Below are 22,865 nucleotides of genomic sequence, written 5' to 3'. Positions count from 1 at the left end.
AGTGATAAGCCCATCATGTTTGGGGTCTGGAAGTACAAGCAAAGAACCTCTGACTTTTTCTTTTTTTTTGAACACAGAGTGTTCAATGAGGACAATGAACACAAACTCTGAGTTAAATCAGCACTGGCTGCTGTACAACATTCAGTATATCAGTTCATTGGAAAAAAATCCAAAGAAAGGAACTTGACACCCTTTAAAAATACATCTCATTTTCCTTTTGAAAACCAGAAACTTCCTTTACCCATCCATTGAAGCTTGTTTTCCTGCTCCCAGTGCATGCTTGCCCTGATGGTCAGACATTTCTGCCTGGCCACACAGACTGGTTTGTTGGGCCGTGTCCAGACAGGCACAGCATTGCCTGAAAATTCTTGGAGCTATTGTCTGATAATGTTCCCTCATTTCTGCTGCTTTGTTCATGATAGCCTGCAGAGTAATAAATGCAGGTTCTAGCATGAAAATTGTCCCTCTAAGTTGTTTCATCCTGCAGATAGCAGACCTGTCTTCCTGCACTTCACTGATTGAATTCCACCCAGTCGTTCCCTGACTGGTTTTGTGAACTGCAGCTCTCTGTTCCCAACCATTTGGCCTAATGGGCTGTGATGAGGGCTTGGTACTTGGAAAACCATTTTGTCAGAGCAGATGACAGTGGCTGATCAATGATTCATAAACAGTTTCTTCAGAGTAGTATTTAGTCTCCTCCCCACGTAGAGCACTGTAGAACAAAGGGTTGCATCTCTGTTCTCACCTTCAGGCTGCCTGTGCAGGGTCTGCTGTGCCCTGGTGGCCACTCAGTGTGGTCTGGCTGTCAGTCTAAAGACTGCAAAAATCCCTCTCCAAACACCTCCAAAATCCTCTTGATTTCAGGACAACATCGTAAAAGCTTGTGTTCTCTCTCTCCTTGTAGCTCTGGTAAATATCCACATCACCCCACCCAAATCCCAGTTAATTGATTTAATAAAGTGAAGGGCAGGTCTGCAGTACTGCTAGACCATTTCCACCCTTCTCCCTATCTTTTGGGACATGTTAACAGAGCATCAGAAGCTCTGTTTATTCATTCTCCCATTATTCAGTTTGCCTTGGTTGGTCCTTTGTTTTGCTTATGTTGTGTGCTCAGACTTACTAAAAAATACAGACAGCTCCTCAATGCAGGCTCCCAGTATCAAGGATTTCAAGTTACTGCATTCTGCCAGTTTTCTCAGTCTAAAAATGTGTTTGGCTTAGTAAATCCATGCAAAAAAAGTGAAGTGTTAATCTGTTCCTCAGAGGTGTATCAGGAGGTCGTGAAAATCACTTGTCTGGTGCTGGTGCCGTAAAGGGGAAACCTTACAAAAGGCTGAGGCTGTTCAGAAGGACCTGAGAAGTGTCCTTAGGTGAAATCAAGCCTTCCTTAAATAAAGGCCATGCAGCAGGTGGGAGCAGCCTCTGAAGCACAGCTGCCATGGGCAGAGCAGGTACAGAGACAAGGCAACAGATGGACCTGAAAATAATTGCAAATAACTACCTTTGCTGAGAGTTAAATTCTCAGTGATTCAAGCTGATTTAGCTGTGAGATGGGAGTGGGCAGATAACTACTGGTAGCTGGCCCAAGGTCACTGAACACTTTCTTAAAAAGAGATTGTGTACAGCAGTTATTTTCAGGCTTTTCCAATTTAGAAACCCCTTCAGAGCAAATTTGGCTCAGATCTGCTGCTCCTTCATGGTTACTGGGAGCTGGCTGGTCTGATGGGCTGGAGAATTGAGGTACAGATGAGAGACCAGACAGTCCTGTGCATCTCATGCAAATGGCAGAATTAGGAATGGGCTGTGTTCTTCTTGCCTTTAGCTGTGGAGCATCAAGGAGCAGCAATCAGGGTCAGTCAGGCTGAGGTAAGCTGTTTAACCCTTTCAGGATATGGTTCTGTCTCAAAATCCATTGCATTGGGGGAGCAGCTTCAGTTGTCACTACTGAGGGGGATGTGCTTCCAGAAGCAATGGTAATATGAGTGCTAATATTTGCTTTATGAGAGCAGAAGTTCATATGTATCCTTCCCAGGAATTTTACTCTGGGTGCTTCTGTACAGAGAATCAAAACGAATTGTAAACATGTAAGCAAAAACTGTGTAAACACAACATGCACAATAGATGTGTTTCCTGCTTAAAAAAACATGAAGCAAACAAGTTTGGTTATCTTAAATTCAGGGATGATGTTGGTTTTTCATTTATAGAAAATACTAATGAAGTACTGAATGTTGCCACAAATATTAGTTTTATTTGTGGAGAACTCATTTGTTAAAGACAGCTGAATTGTGTTTATGATTAGTTTTCAGTGTCTCAGGGATCCATATCTTACAGGAGACCTATTCAGTATTTGGTTTTCACCCTGTCCTAGCAGATCTGTTGGTAGAGATTCATTAATGCATATTATTATAAAGCATCTGCTTCCTCATCTGGTGAAAACTGAGAATTAGCTTTCTTTTCAAGCTCTTATACTCCTGTGATTCAGAGCAATCACCTGTCAGCAGGCTTTGATGTGGAAGGGCTGCTTCATACCACGAGTGAGAAGCAGTTCCAGAAAGGCAGAGGGGAAAACATCCAGTGAGGATCACAGCATTTCACAGAGCAGAATTCTTCCTGTAGGAATAATGAACTTGTTACATCATGACTGAATTATACATGCTCTTGCCGTGGCTTTTTACCAGTGTTTGCATAAAACCTTGTTTCTAAGTGTTGCTCCATCCCTGGAGAGTTCCATCATGATTAGTGATGTGCAATCACATCTTTTGAGGAAGACAATTAATGCTGTTCTATCACAGCTAAAAAGAGCTGTACAGTGAAGCAGTCAAATGTTGCAGAAAGATGGCTGCTTCTAAGTGATAGCAGGATATGTTTAAAGAAACTTTCAGCACTAAGAGAAAATGTTTTGTGGCAGAAATAATTGATTTTTTTTCTGGTTTGATCAGGGTTCATTTCACTTTTTTAGCAATTTAATGAGGCGGCTTAAGTGGGAGGCTGTGCCTGTGACAGGAATCTGCCCACAGCTGACAGCAAACCCTCCCTTAAAGGAGAACCAGCCAGGAACCCAGAGCTGCCCCATCATTGCCCACCTTCTTTCATTGGCCAGGAAAATTGCTGCTGTGTAGCCAGGTGTGAGGATCTGGGCAAGTGCCTCAGTTCCTGGTGGGCAGGAGGAGCTGCAGTGCTCTGTTAGGTGGTGCTAATTCATAACAAAATCCCTTTATTTTTTGTTGGGAGTTCAGTCAAACTGTTTTCTGGCTTTGTGTTATTATAGTTCTTCAGCTCTGTTGGTGTTAAAGATTTGTGAAAGAAAATAGTGCTTGAAATGCAGGTCTGATTTCTTACCCTCCATTCAGAAATCTCAGGGTTGTGTGAGCCTGTTCTCCTCCCAGGTGACTGAGTGTTCCTGTGAATTATGTCTGGGTGAAAACCTGAGGCACTGTGCTAATGATGCTCTGGGTGCTCTGCAAGGCAAAGGAGCAGAGCCTGAAGAAAGTTATAACACTTCTGGAGTGGCCAGAGTGGTAATTTGCAAGGGAATGTTGAAATATTGCCATTAGTGGTGGTGTGTGATGCAGAGGTGCTTATTTTTATAAATTATTGTGTGAGGGCTCAGCCTGCAGGTTTTGAGCGCCAGTGGTTGTTAATGTGTGACACCCAGCAGAGCCACTGTCCTCTTTTCAGGTTTAATTTTCAGATGCATCATTTAGTAAACACAGTAATAAGAGTTTTTGTATTTCCCACGCCTAAAAAGGGTGAACAAAATGTATGAATTCCTTTTTCTAGGAGAATTACTGAAGCTTGGATTGCTCTCTTGATACTATAAACCTGCAATAAGTGGCAATGTCAAGGGTTCCCACCCCACCTCCTCCTGGGGAGATGTCCAGTGGACCTGTGGCTGAAAGCTGGTGTTACACCCAGGTAATTACATCAATCCCAATGCCTTCATTTTCTGTTGTTGTCATAATAATTGTTAAAAAAACTAAAGTTATTGGTATATTGAATAAATATAGCTGACAATCTAAGTAGTTCTCATAGCTAATGCTGGATATGTAAATTAAATTTTCTTAACATTTTCTGATCTTTTGTTCAGGTTAAAGTAGTAAAATTTTCATACATGTGGACCATTAATAACTTCAGCTTTTGCCGTGAAGAAATGGGTGAAGTTTTAAAGAGTTCTACATTTTCATCAGGGCCAAATGACAAAATGAAGTGGTAAGGTCTTTATTTGAGCAAGCGCTTTGGGTTTTGTTTTGGGGTTATTTTACTCACAAAAATTGTAAAGTTAAATTAAAAATCAATATTAAAACTTGGACACTTCTTGAAGGGTTACTGTTCTAATTTTAAATTGCACAATCACAAAGGAAACATTCATTTCAGTAACATTTATGATTGTGGCTTGTAAAAGTATTTCTGAATTTATTCTGGGTACCATTAAAAAATTACCATTTCTCCTTTTTTTCAGGTGCCTGAGAGTGAACCCAAAGGGATTAGATGATGAAAGCAAAGACTACTTGTCATTGTATTTGCTTTTAGTCAGTTGTCCAAAAAGTGAAGTCAGAGCAAAATTCAAATTTTCCTTGCTGAATGCTAAAAGAGAAGAAACAAAAGCAATGGGTAAGGGAATATTAATGTGGTTTTGTAAGAACATCAGCAATGTTATTTTTTTCAGTTGAGAGCAGAATTTAATATTGAGATAAACTTTTATAAAATACCTTTTCTAATTTCCTCTTAGAAACATAATTATAAAATCCTGTTCATGTTTCACACGTTTCTGATCACTGAGCAATGTTAATTCTATCCTGAGCAGTATAAATTACAGCACATTTTTAACTGCTGTCACTCCAGGTCCTTGTCATTTAGTTTTTCCAGCAGATTATTCTTGTTTCCTGTTAGCAGAGGTGTATTTGCTTGTTTGTAGCTACATTGGAAGTGTTTGATTTCCATTGTTAAATAGGATAAGCAGAGATGGCTGGATCTTTTAGACATCCTTTATAATATTTTGGTCTATTTCAGCTGATTTACACTGTAATCAGTATAAAAAAATGTGCCATGTATCCAAGGAATTAGAAGACTTTGAAATAACTGATGATTTGATTTTATTGTTTTGTTGGTATGAAAAATGTATGGAAGGCTCTTAGTTTCAAACTTGTGAGCACAACCTTCATTGGAAATGCTGTTTGGGAAAGCTGGCATTCTTGTGGAAATGAATAATTTAATGCTGATCTGCACTGAATTTGTTCTGCTGCAAGTCCTGTGTATGAAGAATATCTATTTTTCTTCCCTTCTACTCCAGGATTTAAGAGATGTTTCAAGTCCTGTTTTGTTGAAAATTCTGCATTTCTTGCAGAAAGTCTGTAGTTCTGCATGTTTATACCCAAAGTTCATGCTATTTCTCCTTAAATAACTAGGCCCACTTGAAATCAGCAAATTAAATCCACAGAACTGAGTTCAAATGTAAAAATTAAATTATTGGACTCTTTGGAAGGAAGGTAAATGCATGTTTCACATGCATGTTTCACTCTAGTAATCCTTTTACACTGATGGTGATGGTTTCTTCAGTCCCTGCAAACTTTCTCTTCTGGAGCTTATGTGAGCCCAGCTACACTTGTGTACATTTGGAGGATGTATGTCTGGACTTGACACAGTCCTGGAGTAGATTTCTATTTGTAATAAAATGTGAAACTGCATCCAAACCTATTTGGAGATGATCATGGAAGCACAGAATTGTTGAGTTTGCACAGGAGCTCTGGAGGCTCAGGGTCATCCTGAGCTCTTGGCTTGGGACTTGTGATGCTTTGAGATCTCCAGGGATGGAGACTCCACAGCTTATCTGAGCAATCTGTTTTAGTCTCTAGCCAGGTGCTGCTGGCCCTCTGTTTGCCTTAGGGGTTCATTGTGGGTCGTTGTTGATTTGTTATCCCCCAGCACCCCAATCTCCAGTGACCTGTTTGTTCCTTTCTGTAGCAAACACCCAAACCTGACCCATCATCTCTCTGCTGGTTCATCATCCACTGCAGTGCTAAAAATCCTGAGAGTGGGTGTGTCTGCAGCTTCTGCCACAGTGGCTGTGCTGGGTTTGGCACTACAGGAGTTATAAATAGCTTTTCACTTTGGGAAATTACCAACAGAAGTCTTATTTCTTGGTCTCTCCAGCCATTTGCCATCTGCTTCTGTGGGTGCTGTGTATTTACTGAGACAGGAAAATGATGCCCCACTTCCAGTGTCCCTTGTAAATTGATAATTCATGCATAGGCTGCTGCTTCAAGGGATGAAGCTGTGGATGAAACAGAGTGAACTAACATTTTGACTTTATTAGAAGAAAAATACATTTGTACTTTTGTGTTGCTCTATTTTGGCTCTTAATTTAGGGGGTTAACACTGGTTGTTGCTGCTAAGAGTAAAATCTAAGTTTGCAGAGTAAAGAATTGGGCTGAATCTAGAGAAGAAATTTGTGAATGCTTTTGGGAATGTAAATTTCTGATTTTTTTCTCTTAATTCAAGGTAATGAGGTTAAAAGTTGGTGAAAGTGTGAAAGCACTAATCCAGATGCCAAAAAAATTAGATAATATTATTTTACACATATGTTTCCTCCTTGGTATACAGATTTTTGAATGTGAGCAGTGTTGTGTGTTTGTGCTGTTGCCCACACTGCACTTGAGGGAGTGCATTTCCCTGTGCTGCTGTGCTCTGCTTGGGCTTGTGGGCACAAGAGTGTGAGGAGGTGACAGGGACAGAGACCTCAAAACCCCCCCCGTGGCAGCTCCTGGGTGGCTCCTCAGTGTGCTCTGAAAATACAGTGAAAATAAATCTCTAGAGGACATTTTGCTTGATATAATCCTAGTGAAGAGCTGTTGTGAGTAGAATTTTTCCAGCTCTTGGAGGTGAGGGCAGTGTGTGACACGTGTGTGCTTTCTGTGCTCCAGCTCCAGTGTGTTCCACTGGTGCTGCCAAGGTCAATAGTGTGGGGAAGCCTGGCCTTGCTGATGGCTTTATTTTGGAGGGGTTTTTAACAGATTCTGTCATGAAAATCACTTTGCTTTTATTACAAACTTCTGACTTGAACTTCTGAAGTGCTCTCTTTAGCTGAAGCATCTCTGTGTACAGCAAATGAAGTGGTGATGTGTTTCTTGCCCAGCTTTTTTGGAATGAAAGAAACAATCTTTAAGAAAGAACTCTTCGTAAGACCCCTCCCCACTTCCCCCTCTGCTCTTATTTCAGTATTCTTGCTGCCTTCATTTTGAACAATCTTTCTAAATTTAATTCAAAATGTGCTTTATTCTACTTATATTCTCAAAACTATTCCCAAATAACCTCTTTTGCACATTTTACTTTAAGTGTAGGGTGCTCTTTCCTGTGGTTTGATTTGGGCAACAAGTGGCCACTTTTCAGTCAACCAGCCATGCAAAATGTGTGATCTTAATGGGTTTACATGTGTTTGCACTGACATGACTGTGGGAATTCTTTTTTAGCTGTGAATTTTAGAAAAAAAAAGTTGTGCTGTCACAGCAAATCTGATGGATTAAAAAAAAAATTCTTATAACTGGGGCCAGAAAATAAATATAATTAATATCTTTTATGACCGAAAGATAGTTTAGTAGTTGAAAGCTTTCATTTCTATTTTGCTATTTTAGTGCTTTTACTGTATTTCAAAATCATTTCAACCTGTGAAACAAGATTTTCCATTTCAGGAAGAAGTCAAACCAGATTGTTATGACAACTGCAGAGCGTTGTCAGGATGGGTTTGTGGTGACAAATTCATTGTAATGGTGCTTCCCTCTGAACAATTCCTGTTTTGACACATTGGCATTCTCACACACTCACTGAAAAACTCCTTGTGCTGGATGGTGCCTGAGATCTAATGAGAGGATATGGTTCAAATTACAAATTGTGCTCACCAAGTGTTTTATAAAATAACACTATTACAACATTAAAAAGGCTTTAATCAGTTCTGTTGGCACGTGATCCAAATGTGTGAAACTGATGAGTTTTTTATTACCACTTAGTCTTGATGTGGAATTTGGTGCTGTTTGTTAATATTTTCCCTTAACTTGCTGTATTTGTGCACAATTTTTTATCAGAAAGCCAAAGAGCATATCGGTTTGTGCAAGGCAAGGACTGGGGGTTTAAGAAATTTATCCGAAGAGATTTTTTATTAGATGAAGCTAATGGTCTTCTACCAGATGACAAGCTTACATTATTTTGTGAGGTGGGTATTAATTTTTAAATAATAAAGTTTTAAATAAAATGTTTCCTGCTCTAATAAATAGAGATTTTTGTTGATTTAAACAGTAATGTACTCTAAAATTGTCTTCTGAAAACTATGAACGTGGTAAAATATACATTGCTTTGTCTGCATTGCATTTTATTTTATGTTTTTGTGCTTGTACACTGAGGTGTAGAATATTGAATTGATCACTTTTAACTGCTGGACTTCTTTATGAATTTGCCACATTTGTTACATCAGAATTGACTGTAGAATTATTTGTGCCAGAGGTGGCTGCTGTGTGCTGTCTAGGGAAATGCTGTTTTACTGAGGTCACTTTTATTTAAAGAAGTTGTATTTGGAATTAGAGGATTGGTTTTCACTGGATGGAAATGTTCACATACTGGTTCACATTATAAAAGAAACCCAACTGATTGTCAAAATCTATATTCCTTTAATATCCTAACTGTTGGCTTTAACCAATGATCAGGTCTTTCCAGTAAATTAAACACATTATTTTTTGACAAATTGTTACATTTTGTTTTCTGAGAGAATGCAAGTATTTTGTAGGAGGTGTGCTTGATACTGAAAATTAACATTGAGAGCTGTGCTATAAATTCAACTTCATGGTGTATTGTGGATCCCTTCTTCTATAATATCATTTATATCCATAACCTAAATTTTCCTATTAAATTTCAGTAAAAAGCTTATTTGGTGTTAAAAATGGAAAGCAGAGAAAGTAGCAGTGTAAGTGGAGTGTATGTTGAATATACATTGGCTGGTTATCTGGGCTGCCATAAAGTGATTAGTGACTTAGGAGGATGATAGATGCTCTAACTGCTAATAAGTTTGCTTTGATCTGTGTATTTACAGGAAATGTGTAAAATTGTCTTGGCAAGATTACAATTTAATTATATGTCATTATGCTGGGTAGGAAGAATAATTGAAATGTGGCCCTTGAGACTAGATATTGCAAATGTAGTGCATCTTATTTTCACTTAGACAAGTTAAATTAGCTGCATGATAAATTTGTTATGAATACAATTATTTGGGTGATAAAAGCAGATATAACAAGTGTTTTATGCTTCTGTAAAGATACTTTTGAGTATTTCCTCTTCTTAAGTTGTCCTCCTAATGAGCACTTTGATGTAAATGAAAAGCTCTTAAAAGTAGCATTTGGTTTTGGAATAGATCACTCTAAATTTAGAGATTAGGCTTGTTTAAAAAATATAAGTAGAAGAAATACTGGATTTCCACAGAGAAATACTGTTATTTAAATTCTGATGCTAATCACTGAATTCAGCTGTGTTTCCCTATGAAAATATCTTGATGTTTTAATGTGAGTTGCTTTTGTGAAGTGTTGGACCTACCCTGATTATAAATGTGGAAGGAAGTAAAACATTTAGTTGTTCTCAGTGAACGTGTTAAAATAACTTCTGGCTTGTTTCAGGGTGAAGGAAAAACTTGAAAATACAAATATTTTAGCAATTTCTTTCTTTGGATGTGTGATACCAGCTCTTCAGCTGTCCTTAGAAATGACAGGTGTTGTTTGAAGGACCTGTTTCTATAGACAAGCCTGAAGTTTTTGTCCTTTTAGAACTTTACTGCAGAGCTCTGATTTCCACGTTTGCCTTCCTGCTTGTTTCCTGTTTGGAAAACTGACTTACCACTTCCTGACTATTCCACTTTGCTTGATAAAACTTGTCAGATGTAGCAGATATTGAGTGAAGCTCTCTGATTTCTGACTGTTGGTGGGCCCTTCTTCCTGTTGGCTTGCAGGAAAATTATTTGGTTGTCTTTGGCAGCAAAGATATTCATTCTGTGCTACCAAAGATTCTCAAAATCAGCTGGATCTGCCCTTGGATGGCACCTGAGGGGCTGTTAAGTCTAATATTTTGTGAAGTCTGGTGCTGCCAGCAGCAATTTGGGATTAAATACAGCCTCAGTTTTTTGGGCACACTGATCTCTGACTGAATTCTCCCTTTCCATATAATCTGAAAGTACTTCCAGATGTTCCATTTGCTAATAGAATAGAATGTTCCTGCTTTCACAGATCTCTTACCTGCCTTAGTCCAAGGAATCATTTATATCACCCTTACCATTAGATTACCACAGATTCAAAATCCAGAAAATCATGGACATTATCCTTGTTAAGTGCCATCACACAGAACTTGTTCAAGTTGACAGGTTTTCAATAGTTATATGGGATTAACTTGATTGGATTTATTTAAATAGGTTATAATAATAAGAGGATGCATTTGATTTATGGCATGCCTGTTGGACTGAGATATGAAAGGTCAGACCCCTGTAATCCTTTGTATTTAGAATCTTTAAAGGACAATACACTCCAGGTCACCTGGGTGGGGGAGATTTGAGTTAAAACTTTGCTTGGGTTATATCTTAAAAAGATGACCTGTAGCAAATTGTGTTGCCCAGCTCTCAGTATGTATTAGAAGCCATTCTAAATCAGAAGTTTGGAAGGTCAGAGCTCAGCTGAAGTGCACATTAAGAGTGTGTAGATAACTTTCCCTAGGCATTGTCTGTAGCTAACAGGAGGATGCTGTGTGGACAGCTGGGACCATGAACTTTGAGTCAAGGCTCTGGAAAAGCAGAACTCTCCTCTGGCAACAGAAGATGAGCTTGGCTAAGCTAAAACTTCCTTTGTGTGTATGTATATCTCCTGAAATCACTGTGTGTGTGAAAACTGGCAAATAGCTCTATAGATTTTTTCAATGTTATAAACTGTCTAACTGTGAAAGGGAAATTTTGCTGTGCTTTGGGTTTTTCTCTTTTTTTAAGGTGGAAGAATGAAAAAGAATTTCTTGTATTCACAAGGGGGTATGAGATGATACAGGGAATTAGGCAGTGATTCAAATCCCCAAGCTGCTGTCATAATTGGATCATCCTCCTCCTCTTCTGGTCTGGAATTTGGCTTGCAGTGCTCCCACTTTCTGTGAAGCTGAGCTGTGCTGGTTTTGCTTTATGCCAGATTTATTCCAGATGCCTTTGGAAATCAACCAAAGCCCTGATCCTAACAGTATCAGCATTTTCTCTTAAGATCTAATCCTAATTTTCTGTATTTGGGAGATGGAGTGATCACGATCTTGTAGTATGGCTTGTTACAAAGGTTTTATTCTCAGGTCTGTGCTCTCAGACAAGAGAAGCAAAACCTGCTGAGTTCTCCTGTTTTCCCAACACACTGATTAAAGAACTTGGTATGTGAAGATAACTGAAAAAGCAGCAAGGAGTGCTGCTGTCCTGTTCAATTCCTAAATAAAAGACTTAAACATGGGGAATAATGGCAGAATATTCACTTCAAATGCACATATTTCAGTTTTCTTAACTAGTTCTGTACAAAGTTACATCTTGTGAGAATGCATTTCATTATTGAAGTTACTTACACCTTGTATTTTGAATTTAATGGCTTTTAATCTTGTTTGGAAAACAATTACTTGTGGTTCCTGCCTCATCTGGACTAAGTTAAATAAAATAATGAAGGAGCTGTTACTTGCACTTAGTTTGCACTATCACACTGTGGGTTATGTATGAACTTAACTGTCAGTACAATAAGGGATATTGAAAAATTCTACAGATTGTTCTTCTGAACTTTTCTGTGACCATGTGATCCTGATAATCTCTATATAATTTTATATTGTGTATATTTTACTGAGATGGGTGAAGTGTTGAACTGTTAATTTAACTCTGAAATAGCATTAACTTGTTTTTGTTCCCACTGGTTTTCCAAGAACTGTATCTGTCCTTATTTATATTGGCATTTCTGTCAGGTGGCATGTGGTATTGTGCTCTCTTTTTGTTTTGGTTGGATAAGTACACAATATTAGAGTAAGCCCTATTTGTTTTTTGTTACTTTAAAGTAAACTGTAAAGAATTAATTTATGGTTCTGGCCTAATGCCAGAAGCTTCACTGTTTTTTGCTTTGCTTTGGAATTGTTGGAATTCTAGCAATAGGTACTACTGTGATTTAATTCTTGTTGGCATTCAGTTATGAAGGAGTTGTCTTGCTGTGATTTTCTGTTAGGTAAGCGTGGTCCAAGACTCAGTAAATATATCAGGACAGTCTAATACAAACACTTTGAAGGTACCTGAATGTCGACTAGCAGAAGATTTAGGGAATCTCTGGGAAACAACAAGATTTACAGATTGCAGTTTTTATGTAGGAGGACAAGAATTCAAAGCACATAAATCTGTCCTTGCAGGTACTTTCTACTTTTGTATTGCTATTATTTTGTAATTTAAATTGCCATAAATTTAAAATTTGATTATATTTAATATTTACTTTTCTTGATACAGCACGATCTCCAGTTTTTAATGCAATGTTTGAACATGAAATGGAAGAAAGCAAAAAGGTAAGCTTCACTGAAAATGTTACATGTAAATATTTGTACCTTGTGAAAGAGGAAAACATTGCAGAAAACTTGAGGCAGAGCAGATTGAGGAGGATGAGGGTTCTTATGTGCATGAGGGACAGTTCCTGAACCTGTCCTGGTGAGTTCTGAGGGAGTTGAGTAGAAAGAGTGGAGAGGTGCTGGAGGATTTGGATTTTTTCAGGTACTTGTATTTGCCCTAGACAGTGTTTTTAAACATCAGCTACTGGTGTAATTGACCTGGTAATCCTGACCCCCCTTTTTGACTCAGTTTGTATCTTCCTATCAGCTGGTAGACTTGACTGAGGTTTTGCTGTAGAGTACTGGAGTGTTTTTTATGGTAACCAAGAAACAAGAGGTGGATTATGACTGGCATTAAGCCCTCAGGCAGTGGAACACCTTTTCATTCACAGCTTCTGCAGGCACTTGACCTGTGTAAGTGTTTTGGATAGAGGGTTTCTTAATCAGCAGAGCACTGCTGCTGCTTTTATGCACTTGATGTCTCCCATAGCGAGGAGCTGTTTGTGTCTTTCTTGAAGAATTATCAAAAGTGGGTTGGTTATGGGCAGAATCCATGAAAAGGTGAGGAACTGATGACCTCACAGGAGGGTTGTGATGGATGGTCATCATTTGGTGTTGAAAACTGCAAGATGCCACTTGCACAAACACATCAGGTGAACGTAGTGCTGTGGTACAGCTGAGGGTCACTTTCCTTGCCAGCACCTCCAGTTTTCACAGGTGGAATTGGAATGCTGGGACCATTTCATTGAGAGGTTCCTGGTCTGAAAAAAACCCAGGCATGTCACAGCTTGAGTAATGTGCCATGCCAGGCCTTTGCCTTCATCAGATCCATCAGTGCATCTCCACTGACAGGAAAGCAGACCATGCACATCTCCTGTGCCTGGGATTTTTATACTCCTTTCAAAACTCTGGGGTTTGCTTCTACATCTTTGACATCATTTCCCACTTCATTAGTTGTTTGTAAGAGATATTATTTTAGGATTTGTCAAGCTTGCAGTGCCACTGTTGTATTATGGCAGTCTTCAGCTGTGTGATGTCAGTTCAGTGTGTTTGCTTTTTGGATTCTCAGAACAAAACCTGGGCTGTGTTGACTCAGTTTAAGTTGAGCCAAGAATGGCTCAATTTGTTTTGTCTGCTTCTCTGATTTCTGATATTCCAAACACATTGTCTTTGTGTTGGAAGCTCAGAAGCATTTTTCAATATTCCTGAAACTCTTGATTTTTATGTACAGTCTGTGTGATAGACTCCAGAGTTATGCATTTCTAGGAAAAAAAAAAGAATTACCTTTTATTACTGGAGCTTTTCCTGCTGATTTCTACCTAAGTTTTAAGAGCTATTTTGATTGCTTTCAGCTTAACATTGTTGAATGTTACCTTAAATTTGTTAGGATTTTGTCTGATGGATGGTGAATGAAAACTTGTAGCATACATGTAGTTGATATTTAATATTCAATTTGAAATTGTAGCTAAATTCCAAAGACTTTCATTGTTTCTTCTTCTTTACCAGAATCGTGTAGAAATAAATGATGTAGACCCTGAAGTTTTTAAAGAAATGATGAGATTCATTTACACAGGAAAAGCACCAAACCTTGAAAAAATGGCTGACAATTTGTTGGCAGCTGCAGACAAAGTAAGTAATTGACTCCAAACGTCCCAAATCTGGTGTTTGCTTGGGGAATGTTGATTTTAAAAAAAAAATATTTTCAGATTGTTTAATATGTATTTTGCTATTTTAAAACATGAGGAGCAGTTCTTATCAGAAATGAAGAAAGATAGGAAAGAATAGATTTTTTTTTAGCAGTATAAGGCTGATAAATCTTTTTTTAAAGAGAAGTGTTTCAGGTATTTATTTCTAAAAATATTTATGAAATATTTTTAGAAATTGGAGACCATTAATAGGATTTGGAAAATTGAGTTTTGAATAAAATGTATACTAGATCTTTGTATTCTTCAAGAAGATTTATTCAAGTTCTTGAATTAACTGTGCTTCCCTAAGTACTGCTACTTTAGAACTTTCATCTTTTTGTCTTCCCTACAAACCCAACAGTTCTAATCTTTCATCTCATCTTTGTTGGGATCATGTCTACTCTTAAAATTGTTGTTCTTTGAAATACTTTTTCTACTGTGATTTTTGAGGTGAAGGGATTTATAGCAGCTGAGCAATTAAGGGTTTTTTTTTAATGCTGGCCTTGATTTAGGGCATAATTGATAAATGTAGAGACCTTTATAAGACTGATTATATGAGGTTGACTATTATAAGGTTGATATATATATATGATTGTCTGCAATACCAGAAAATAACAATGAAACCTGTTCAGACTGTGACACCCTTCAAAAAAGCAGCACAGTTTATTCATGCAAAATATAATATGGGGATGCAGTTTTTTCCCATCAAATTTCTTGTGGGCTTTATCAAAGGAATGAGGGAAATTAGGAAATTCAGAGATGGGTTGGGGATTAAGTTAAATTTGTTTTAAGCAATGTAGTTGATGAAGCTCCATTGTATCATTTCCTGCCCCTCACTTAGAGATGTGAACCTGTTCAATGCTGATTTGGCTCTTCGTTTCTCCTCCTTTACCAAAAAAAAAAAGTTAAATGAAAACTACTGAATGAGTTATTTCTGTTGTTTGATAAAAACTCTGTCAGCAGGGTCTTTAATGAGTTTGTGCCAAGCCTAATGCCTGTGTTCCACCTGAGAACTGTCCAGTGCAGCACACTGTGCTGTGCAGCACCCGTGGGGAAGCAGTTTGATGTTAAACCCGTGAAGCACCAAGCCTGGCTGGAAGTGTCTAAAGAACTGTAGAGATGGGGACAGAGGGAATGAGTTTGAGGAATGATTAGTGCAGTTTTTCTCTCTCTCCAGTATGCACTGGAACGGCTGAAGGTGATGTGTGAGGAAGCACTCTGTAGTAACCTCTCGGTAGAAAATGTTGCTGACATTCTTATCCTCGCAGATTTGCACAGCGCTGAACAGCTAAAAGCACAAGCAATAGACTTTATTAACAGGCAAGTAACACTTGGATTACTTACTAAGTATGTTTGTGTTTATATTTGGTGTACTTTCTCAATATTAGCACACTTCTCTCTTGCAGGTGCAGTGTTCTTAGACAACTTGGGTGTAAAGATGGGAAAAACTGGAATAGCAAGTAAGTTTCCCTGCCCCACGATGTTCTGTACAAACACTGCTAAGTAGACTGCAGATCTTAAGAACTGTTGCTTCATTTCCACACTACTGAGGCCTGTCACTGACTGTAAGTAAAGTAGGATTCAGCAGATGCTACCCCAGTTATGATTGTGACTCCCCCTTTAAATGCCAGGGAATGTTAGCTGCTCTCCAGTGTGAGATCCTAACAATAGCTGGTTTTCATTCCCTCTCCCAGGGGCACAGTGCTGTGAGATGATGGAAGCAGCCTTTATAGAGAAAACCATTCTCATGAGTATCCAGCTTTGTGCCTGGAGGAGTGATAACCCCAGTGTGGTTTTGAGACTTGCTTGGGTCAGTGTGAGCCTGCAGTATTTCCACAGAAAGGAGGGCAGTTGCTCTCCTTGCCTTTGGGGACGTGTTTGTGCACCTTCCCACATGCCAGCACAAGTGCTCTGGAGGCCACACAACTTGTCAGTCAGGTCCCTCTGACTCTGAGGGCTCCTGCCTACACTGGAAATAGGTTGAGACTGTGTGGCTCAGCCTCTGGATTGCAGCAGCTCCAGTGAATCACAGAGTGGAAGACAGCCAGCTGCAGAACAGCTGGCAGTAGGCTCAAACAGTGTAAGGGCAGTGGAGCACTTAATTCTTGCCATCAGAATCTCCAGAGAACTTAAAGGCTGTGTTGTACCACTTAGTTTAAATTGTTGTTTCTCCTTGAAAAAAAAAAGGTTTCATAGGCGTAGTGGTTGAGCATGATGTGGAAAAGCAGTGGGTGGTGAAAGTAAATAGTAAAATATCAGTAATAGAGATAGGTCAGAATTGTAACTATGTAACTACTTCATGTATTTCTTCTCAAGTGATTTGGAAGTTCCTGAGCTGATTTCTGTCTTGAATGTTTGCTAGCTAACATGCTGGCCATCTTTGCTTCAGCTAAAACATCTACAGGAATTCAAGGAAATAATAGGAGAGGGCTTGGCTTAATTTACTGACTCTGGGCACCAGAGAGTCTGAACTTTAGTATTGTTTCTCAAGGCCCTTACCCTCACTGACTTGCAGCAGCAGATTAAAGGCTTGCGTTAGAAATCTACCAAAGATTAGAGGTCATGTGGTGTAGAGGTCAGCTGATAACTTCATGCTTGATAATGTTCCTGAAACAGTGTGAGGGTGCTCACAAAAGGCTTGTGAAAATGCAGAGCATTGGGAACTTGGGATTGATGCATATTAGTTTCAAATTTTTCCTGTGTCAGTGTGACATGCAACCCAACCAATACAATATTCTTCATGTGCAAGTGAATTTTTTGCTTTTTTTCCTGTTATTTAACCAAAAAGTAAATACATACATTGAGTAAATACATAGTTTTTATCTCCTGGGTGTAAGTGTGATACTTGCTGAAATCTGTTGTTACTTTTGTGTTAGTTAAAAATCAACAGTGGCCATTGAGAGCTGTTTTGAATGTGGCCCATCATCTACATTGAAAAAAGAGTGAATGTTCTCAATATGAGACTGAGACTGCAGGCTCCCAGTGAAGGGGTCTGGAGCCAGCCAGCTAATCTGCCTTCATGGCTCTTTCTAGGAGATGAACTGCATCATTTTTGAGGCAGTTTCAGCTGATTCATCTTGTCATCCTTCTCTCTCCCCAAATTGAGCATGCCCTTTTATGTAATGAGATTATCGTGTCTTCCCTTGCTTTTTGTCTCTGCACCAGACCTCATTTTCTTCCTAGTTTTCCTCTTTATTGTTTCTCATGAGCAATTTCAAGGTGGTTATTCTGACACAGTTCTCTAGCTGAGGTCTGGCTGGTACCTTTTGTCCCACATCTGATTATGTTTCCATACCCAAACTGCAAATTGCTGCTTCTCTCTGTTGGCACCCTCCCCGGCATCCCCGGTCTGTCCCACAATATTTCACTGCAGCACTTCTGCCTTGCCTGCTCTTCTCCACCGTGCATTTGGTCTGTGAAATGGTGTGACTGTTCTTAATGCTTCTGTTTTCAGCCAAGCAACAGACATAATGGAAACTGCAGGCTGGAAGTCCATGATCCACTCCCACCCTCACTTAGTAGCCGAGGCCTTTCGCGCTCTGGCGTCTGCACAGTGTCCACAGTTTGGCATTCCACGCAAACGGCTAAAACAGTCCTGAGATCTTCCATGAACTCTAGAGAAATTGGACTGACTCCACTCCTCCTTGTCCAGAGGTGTTTTCACAAACCATAACAAGAGTTTTTGTTATCCTTGTCCACAGAACAGAAGCTGAAAAAGCCTATTGTTTGCTTTTCAGATGGATAATTTATGGTTTAATCCTCAGCTTTAAATTAGACTGATTACTCTAATTCACTGAAAGGCCTTAAATTATCTTCAATGACTCTCTAGTCCATATAGTCTAATGTATCTTGATTTTTTTATTATTTTTTAACGTGCCTTGTCTTTTTGACTAGGCTCTGCAGGATTGCACTAGCTCCATAATGCAGTAAAGTTGAAAACTGAAGATTAATTTTTGAAAGGGATCTTCCATTATTTTCAGAAGAAAAAAAGAAAAAGATTATAGTTCGGTCCTGTGCTAACTGGAAGGTTTTGGCTGGCCTCTCACTAAAAGCACTTGAACCAGAGGCACATCATGTACCCTAGGCAAGTGCTAAATATAGGGAGAGCCTGTTAACCTTCAGCAAATGCCCACAGGCTATTTATGGCAATATACTGCTTTGAACATAATTTATTTTTCATTGTGGGGGCAAATATGCAATGGTTTGGCCCAAAAATGTATTTTCATTACAGTTTGTAATGCTTATTGTGTGTGTGTCAAAGCTGTCCCAGCGGTGAAGAGAAACACAGAATAAACCTTTTGCTTGTGTTTCTTTACGGTCCATCATTAGTTTACATTTAATGCAGAACTGAACGAGAGGTGAAGGAGCTCAATGTGAAAAGGAACGGTGTTGTATATGGAATAAATATATCCCAGTGTATGGTTGCATAGAAAAGTCAAGGATGCATAGAATGACCAAATGTAAATTGAGGAAATGGGCCAAATGGATTTTGAATATGCACTTTTAATGTGTAACTTTTGTATGTTGTGTGGTACATATATATTTTGCTTTTGATGAATTAATGAGGTACAGGTAATTGTGGCTTAACTTTTTAGATACATTTTAAGATGCCCACAGCCACATGGGATTTAGTTTTGTTAGAAAAGAAAGGCATGTCTTTTTAAGACTCAATTGAAGGTGGCTATTGCGAGCTTTCATATTTAAGTAACAAAATATTTTCGCTTATTTGAAAAAGGCATGTGAATGGTAAAAAACTTTGAGGGGATTTTTCCCATCTTGACGTACATGCACGGCTCCCACAAACACCTGGGGAGGCTGTGCACACATCCAGGAGTGTTTCCCTGAAATGTCAGATGGTATCTGCAAGCAGAGACTTGCTCAGTCTTGCATTTCAGTTATTGTACTAGCATTGTGGATGGTATTGAAATTCTGCATAATGTGAAAAAAGGATGAAACATTTGTAAACTGCTTGTCATGGGCCAGTTCTTTACTATATGAACCTTAGCTTTAATATCAACATCCTCAGTGTTTGATAGCTTTGTTTACAATTGGGAGGAAAAGTCTGCAGTAGTGCACACTCTAAATGTTCCCTGAGTTATTGCATTGAGTTTACTGTAATAGTGATAATATGCTGTATTTCTTTTTTTGGGGGGAAGATTGGGGTTTTACAGTGGGGAATGGGAGGAGATCTCACCTAATTTATAAACAACTTTGTGTAAGGGTTTGAGTTTGCCTATTAAAAAAAGTCGTGCAGGGAAGAGAGGAAGAATTTCAGATTGTTTCTCCATCCTCATTTCATTGAGATTCATCTGACTTGCTCTGAATGAAATTTTTAGAGGAAAGAATATTTAATTTTATACTTTGGCATCTAGTGAACCACTTACAAAGGTAAATTGGAAAAAAATGCCCAGTCCCATTTTGAAGACTAAAACCTCCAAACATGAATTTTTTCTTACCCTCTAGCTAAATCTTTATGATGGCTAAAGTGTAAAATCAGAAATTTTAATAATACACAAGGCATCAAATGATATATATACAGAGATTTATCAATTTTTAAATATTTATCTGAGATAAGGTCTCACAGGCATTCTCCAGAACAGGAGGTGAAGGTGTTTATTCCAGAATCATATTTTTGCTGCACTGTGTAACGTGTTGGGACTTCAGCTCCTCATCCTCATCACTGTAACGCTCACAGCGCTCACGTGCAAAGTGACTTGAATATTTAATGCTGTAATGATTGCCCAGGTCAGCCTGTTCTAAAGCAACAACTCACAGTAATCAGATGGAAAGCTTAAAGATTTCTAGGATGTTTTTTTTTCAAGCCTAATAGCACACTTAGTACCAAAAAAATGTCAGACACTGTGCTGTGATATTGTGTGCATCATAGAGTGTCCCCTCCTCGAGCCAGGCAGTGTGAACTGTGTGTGACACCAACAGGAAAGAGCCCTCTGCTGATCCATCTGTTCAGACTGGACTTTCTTTATTTATGTTTTCAGGTTCTGACAGATCTTGAGAAAAAGGTAAAGCAGTTGCTGTATTCTTAAGTGAGTGCACTAATTATTCACCTCTTTAATTATTTACATGCAGTGTTCTCACTGGAACGGGACGTTGATAATTCCAACCTTCCCCTTTGGATTCAGTAACTCGGTTTCATTCCCCACATCTCAAGAAGTTGCCCTTAAAGCCTCAGTTGGAAGTGCAGCAGATCAGGAATAATCAGTGGTCAGGTTTTTCCAGGCTGAGACCCTGGGGGTTTTTCCTGGTTCCCTCCAGATTAGGAATATGCCTCTGTATGAAGGTGCCATGTTTTGGCTTGCCAACACTACTCTCATAGATGTGAACCACCACTTCTGTGCTTTTCTGGGGAGAACCCTGCATGTGTCCTGTGTGTGTGTGCGTGTGTGTGTGTGTGACTGTGTGGTGTTTTTTGTCAAGGGTGACTTTCTAAAAATAAGGACTCAATTTGCTGTTAAAATGCTATTATGTATTATATATATATATTTTTTTTTTCTCCATTCAGACCTCTCCTAAGGAGATGCTTTGGGTGGAAGTTGCTTCAATAAATAATCCTTATTTCCTAGTCCATTTACTGCATGCAGAAGTATGAACACATTGTGCCTTTATAGGAAACTGTTGCAATGAAGGGATGATTTAACAGGGTGCAAGGTCTTTGTAAAATGTATTTGTAAAGGTGAAGAATGCTCTTTGGTACACAATTGAGATGGAAAAGTTCAAATTGCATTTGACCTCTGTTGCATGTTGATTCTTGCTTCCTAAATTCAATTTCACCAAGGTACAAACTACACAAGCAAGTGGAATAAGTATTACAGATACAAGTTGAGTAATGGTATATTTTTGTGAAATTGTGATAATATTTGCTGTTACAAGATAAGTGTATGTCAAAACGTGATAATCATGGACACAAGGATACTCTAGTTCTGATGTTTTTGTACACATTGAGTATTTAGTATAAAATTCACCTTTGCACAGGAGATCAGTAGAGGACCTACACAGAGATTGTGTTCCTTTTAAATCCTCACAGCAAGGCTTCTCCTTTGGGAGAATAAAAGCCATGTGCAGTATTTGAAACTGTGTTTCATAGAAGGCAGTGAATTGCAAACGTGAGGTACTGCCACCTGAAATGTTGTCAAATTTTGTTCAATTTTACAGTTGATTAAAATTCCTAAGCTTAATTGCTTTTTTTTTGTAATTGACAAATGGAATGTTACCTGTCCTCTGTCTGTTGTCAGTAGTGTGTTTAGTGCAGAGCTTAGCTCCTTAGCTAGCCAAGACACTTAGTCTCATATCTTGGCTTCTGCTTACAGTAAATGGACTATGTTTGTAAAGGGAATTCACTATTTCAAGTGTTTTGCAAGGATCTTCACTGTATTTGTAACCTGGTTTTTGAAGGCTTAAGATCAATGAGTCCTATTTTAGAAGTTAAACCAGTGAAATGACTTGGACCTGTTTTGGGGTGGAAATGATAAAGAGAAATTCAGATATGTAAACAGTCGTATCAAACCATCCAGCCTTTTTTTATCAGCTGATGTTAATGGTGAAATACTTTTTGTACCTTGTTGCTGAAAATATTTTTGCGTTTCAGCACATCAAGTTACAATAAAGTTGTTACTTATACAGAGTGTGTCTGTCTTTATTTCTTGTCTGTGCTTGCATTTGTTCCCAATGGCTGCCTTTGCTTTGAGAAAGATATTTTGTCTGCACTGTCAGTCTGATGTCAAATATGCTGCTGTTCTTTTGGAAGCCTCCTTTGGGGAGGATCTTGCAGCCTTGGTTATTTTTAATTTTAACCCATTAACCTGGTTATTTTTCTGGTTTGACACTTTAAAGCTCGGGACAGCTTAACTTTCCCACCTGAGGTGTCTCCCTTAGCACAGACTCCGTCAGGGCTGGTGGGAAGGAGGGTTGATGCTGTGGTAGTGAAGATGGGATTGGTGGGTTTGAAATCTGCTTTCTTCTTCCACCCACCATCAAAACCCATCATCCTTTGTCCTGCCAAGGAGCACAGGCTGCTGCTGAGCCCATCCAGCAGGAATGCTGTTGGCATTTGTTACAGGAGAAGTGCTGTGGAAGAGGAGGAGTGGTATGGAAGGGGTTTCATGTGGTTATAAATATTTGCAGTGATATGTGGCGCTGTTGGCATGTGGCTTTGGATACTCTGAACTCCTGAAAATGGTGATGTCAAGGTAAGTTATTTTATAAAAAGTGTGTGTCTGGGTAGGTACATGCAAAATTCTCCAGGTGTGCTTAAAACAAAATAAATCATCCCTTAACTGACTCCACAGTGATCCAGTCTGATGTTCTTCATGGGGTTTGTATCAGTAATGGCAAAACTCACATCCCCACAGAGAGTTCAGTAACCTCTGAGGGGAGCAGGACTGGTTACCCCTGAGTGGTATCAGAATTATTTATGCAATCCAAATGTCTGACCTGAGCTTGAAATTCCAGATAAAGAATGTTAAACTTCATTATTTCTTTATTTAGAAGGCCATATTTTTATCCTTTCTGAAGATGGTTTTCCTCCCAGTGGTTAATCATAAAAAATGTTGTTATTCA

General features: G+C 38.8%; 1 protein-coding gene across 2 annotated transcripts in view; it reads left to right on the top strand.

The window, feature by feature from the left end:
• Nucleotides 1-21,926, top strand: part of SPOPL (speckle type BTB/POZ protein like) — a 33,214-nt gene extending 11,288 nt beyond the window's left edge. The window contains exons 2-11 of one of the 2 annotated variants that reach the window (XR_010028530.1): nucleotides 3,781-3,915; nucleotides 4,088-4,209; nucleotides 4,460-4,611; nucleotides 8,076-8,203; nucleotides 12,240-12,417; nucleotides 12,512-12,567; nucleotides 14,113-14,235; nucleotides 15,469-15,611; nucleotides 15,698-15,856; nucleotides 17,746-17,886. Coding sequence is in view for 1 of the 2 variants with exons in the window: in XM_063161582.1 (XP_063017652.1) it covers nucleotides 3,838-3,915; nucleotides 4,088-4,209; nucleotides 4,460-4,611; nucleotides 8,076-8,203; nucleotides 12,240-12,417; nucleotides 12,512-12,567; nucleotides 14,113-14,235; nucleotides 15,469-15,611; nucleotides 15,698-15,751; nucleotides 17,746-17,890 (1,179 nt within the window). In the remaining variant the exon portion in view is untranslated. Of the gene's footprint in view, nucleotides 1-3,780; nucleotides 3,916-4,087; nucleotides 4,210-4,459; nucleotides 4,612-8,075; nucleotides 8,204-12,239; nucleotides 12,418-12,511; nucleotides 12,568-14,112; nucleotides 14,236-15,468; nucleotides 15,612-15,697; nucleotides 15,857-17,745 lie in introns of both variants that reach the window. The other variant, XM_063161582.1, reaches the window with a different exon arrangement.
• Nucleotides 21,927-22,865: the final 939 nt, after the last annotated feature.

This window comes from Melospiza melodia, chromosome 8 (genome assembly GCF_035770615.1).
Source record: "Melospiza melodia melodia isolate bMelMel2 chromosome 8, bMelMel2.pri, whole genome shotgun sequence".
Taxonomy (NCBI): domain Eukaryota; kingdom Metazoa; phylum Chordata; class Aves; order Passeriformes; family Passerellidae; genus Melospiza; species Melospiza melodia.
This window is presented reverse-complemented; position numbering and strand designations above follow the sequence as displayed.